Source organism: Eurypyga helias, unplaced genomic scaffold (genome assembly GCF_000690775.1).
Source record: "Eurypyga helias isolate BGI_N326 unplaced genomic scaffold, ASM69077v1 scaffold19987, whole genome shotgun sequence".
Classification (NCBI taxonomy): Eukaryota; Metazoa; Chordata; class Aves; order Eurypygiformes; family Eurypygidae; genus Eurypyga; species Eurypyga helias.
The window spans coordinates 1-2,324 of NW_010260086.1; the positions used below are offsets into that span (position 1 = coordinate 1).

The 2,324-nt window shown below is 55.9% G+C and overlaps 1 protein-coding gene across 1 annotated transcript; it reads left to right on the forward strand.

Moving 5' to 3' along the window:
• The first annotated feature begins 272 nt into the window (after positions 1-272).
• On the forward strand, positions 273-1,868 carry POMK (protein-O-mannose kinase). The gene is made up of 2 exons (XM_010154932.1): positions 273-560; positions 1,021-1,868. Exons 1-2 carry the CDS (start codon positions 273-275, stop codon positions 1,792-1,794), a joined length of 1,062 nt encoding a protein of 353 aa, XP_010153234.1. The 3' UTR covers positions 1,795-1,868.
• Positions 1,869-2,324: the final 456 nt, after the last annotated feature.

Genomic DNA, 2,324 nt, shown 5'->3' on the forward strand with positions numbered 1-2,324 from the left:
GTCGGGCCTTCCCCCGCACCCCGCCGCTGCTGGCTTTTCCGGGGTCGAGCGGCCCGGGCCTTCCCGCCTGGGAAAGCGGGAGGATGAGCGGCGAGGCGAGCGGCGAGCTTGAAACCGTGGGGGGCCGCCACGCGTGTCCGTGACCGCAGGCTCGGGGGCTGCGGGGCAGCTGCTGGGCCGCCATGGAAAAAACCCACCCACACTCACCCCTGGGCTGGGAAGAGGGTCCTGCTTAGCCTCCGTCTCCCATGGAGAATGCAGAAGGCACGGTCATGGAGAAGAAACCACACTTTATCCGGCGGGATCTTCCTCCCAGGGAGGTGTCCTCTGTCTCCTTGGCGTTGCTGCTTGGAGCCATCCTGCTCCTCAATGCCCTCCTCTACCTGTACCTCAGCAAGTTTTACGTCTCTCCGGGACGCGCCGGAACGGATCCTGGCCTCTGCTCTTTCGGGTACTTCAAACTGGGAGCGGGGAAGAACTGCTCCCCGTGGCTGACCTGCGAAGCCATAAATAGGGAAGTGAGGAAACTCAAGTGTGTTGGCGAAGGAGCTGTGAAAAAGGTGAGTTTGGTTTTCATTAAAATAAAGAGCTTTCACTGTTGGCTGGCTAACTGGTGCCCATACTGCCGTTATAATTATCCTCACAGCAGCTAATGCTGTAAGGTGTGATGAGCATGACCTGGGCCTCAGCCCTGATCCCGAACCACGTCCAGCTACACAAACAAAATCACCGATCGGTGATGTGCTCGCGGAGCGTGGTGCCATCGCGGCACAGTAAGACTGGCTGGTTGGGTGCTATGAAATAACTGAACTCATGGCATTGCCTGTTCTAAAGAAAAAATTAGGAAATGGTGATGTAATTATGATGTTGGGAAGGGCTTGTTGAGACAGGCACATGGCCCTGCCTAAAGGCTTGGCTGTGCCTGGGGACCGTCACTTGCCGTTGTGACTGAGCAGCCACCCGGACGTCAGTGGAAGGCGGCTCTCCACGTGTCTTACGTGTCTCTTGTTGTGTTCCCAGGTCTTCCTTTCCGAGTGGAAGGAGAACAAAGTGGTCCTCTCGCAGCTCACCAACTCGGAGCTGAAGGAGGACTTTCTCCACGGACTGAAGATGCTGAAAGCACTTCAGAGCAAGCACGTTGTCCGGCTGCTCGGCTACTGCGAGCAGCAGTTCACCATCCTCACCGAGTACCATCCTCTAGGCTCCCTGAGGGGCCTGAACGAAACTCTCCACATCCCCAAGTACAAGGGCATGAACACGTGGCATCGCCGGCTGATGCTTGTGATCGACTACGTGAGCATCATTCGGTACCTGCACAGCAGCCCCCTGGGCACCTTGGTGATGTGCGACTCAAATGACCTGGACAAGGTCCTCTCCCAGTATCTCCTAACGAGCGACTTTCACATCCTGGTGAACGATCTGGACGCCCTGCCTCTCGTGAACAGGAGCGCCGGCAGGCTGGTGAAGTGCGGTCATCGGGAGCTCCGGGGTGAGTTTGTAGCTCCCGAGCAGCGCTGGCCCTACGGGGACAAGGTGCCGTTCGAGGATGCCCTCATGCCCGCCTATGATGAGAAAACAGACATCTGGAAAATCCCAGATGTCTCCAATTTTTTCTTGGGCCACGTTGAAGGAAGTGACATTGTGCGACTGCATTTGTTTGACATCCACGCGGCATGTAAGAAGGAGGACCCGGCTCAAAGACCTTCTGCCCAAGAGGTCTTGGACGCCTACCGGCGAGTTTTGACTCTGCTTATTCGGGAGGCGGCCATGCCCGGTACGCGGGAAATGCTGTAGCGAATCAGGAGACAACGTACTGCAGTTGATGCCATTCCTATTTATTTAGCTTGCTTGATGGGCAAAACCTCTGTCCCCAAAACCAAGAACGACCAAACTTGTATCGTTTGATTTAAAAAAAATAACTCCGCCCAGTGCTGGAGCTGCGCACGCTTCCCGCTGGCATGTGTCATCTGTCACTGGAAGAGGAGGGGGGAAAGAAGTGAAGTGGTGTGGGTGTGGGGGGAAATCTGTGCCTCAAGAAATAAATTTTCTATTGCAACCCTACGCAAAATCTCTCCCAAATAAATCAAATCACACAAAACCAGTTAAAAAAGTACTGAAACTGGTTGGCAGGGGAGTGGAGAGCAGAGACTATGGTGTGTCCTCCACAGGCTTCCTGCGGATACCTGTGGCTTTGGCCTGTGCCTTATCTACAAAGTCCTCACCCCCTGGAGTCAAAGCAGCGGGCGAACCCCGATGCCAGAGCCGCAGGGCAGGCTCTCCCTGCTGGCTGGGGAAGGGGCTGGCTTTGGAGCTGTAGGGCCAGT

Excerpts from the sequence above, each read along its gene's own strand:
- POMK (XM_010154932.1), top strand. The coding sequence starts at position 273 with ATGGAGAAGAAACCACACTTTATCCGGCGGGATCTTCCTCCCAGGGAG. Across the intron at positions 561-1,020 it reads GCGAAGGAGCTGTGAAAAAG|GTCTTCCTTTCCGAGTGGAA; the intron begins GTGAGTTTGGTT and ends TTGTGTTCCCAG.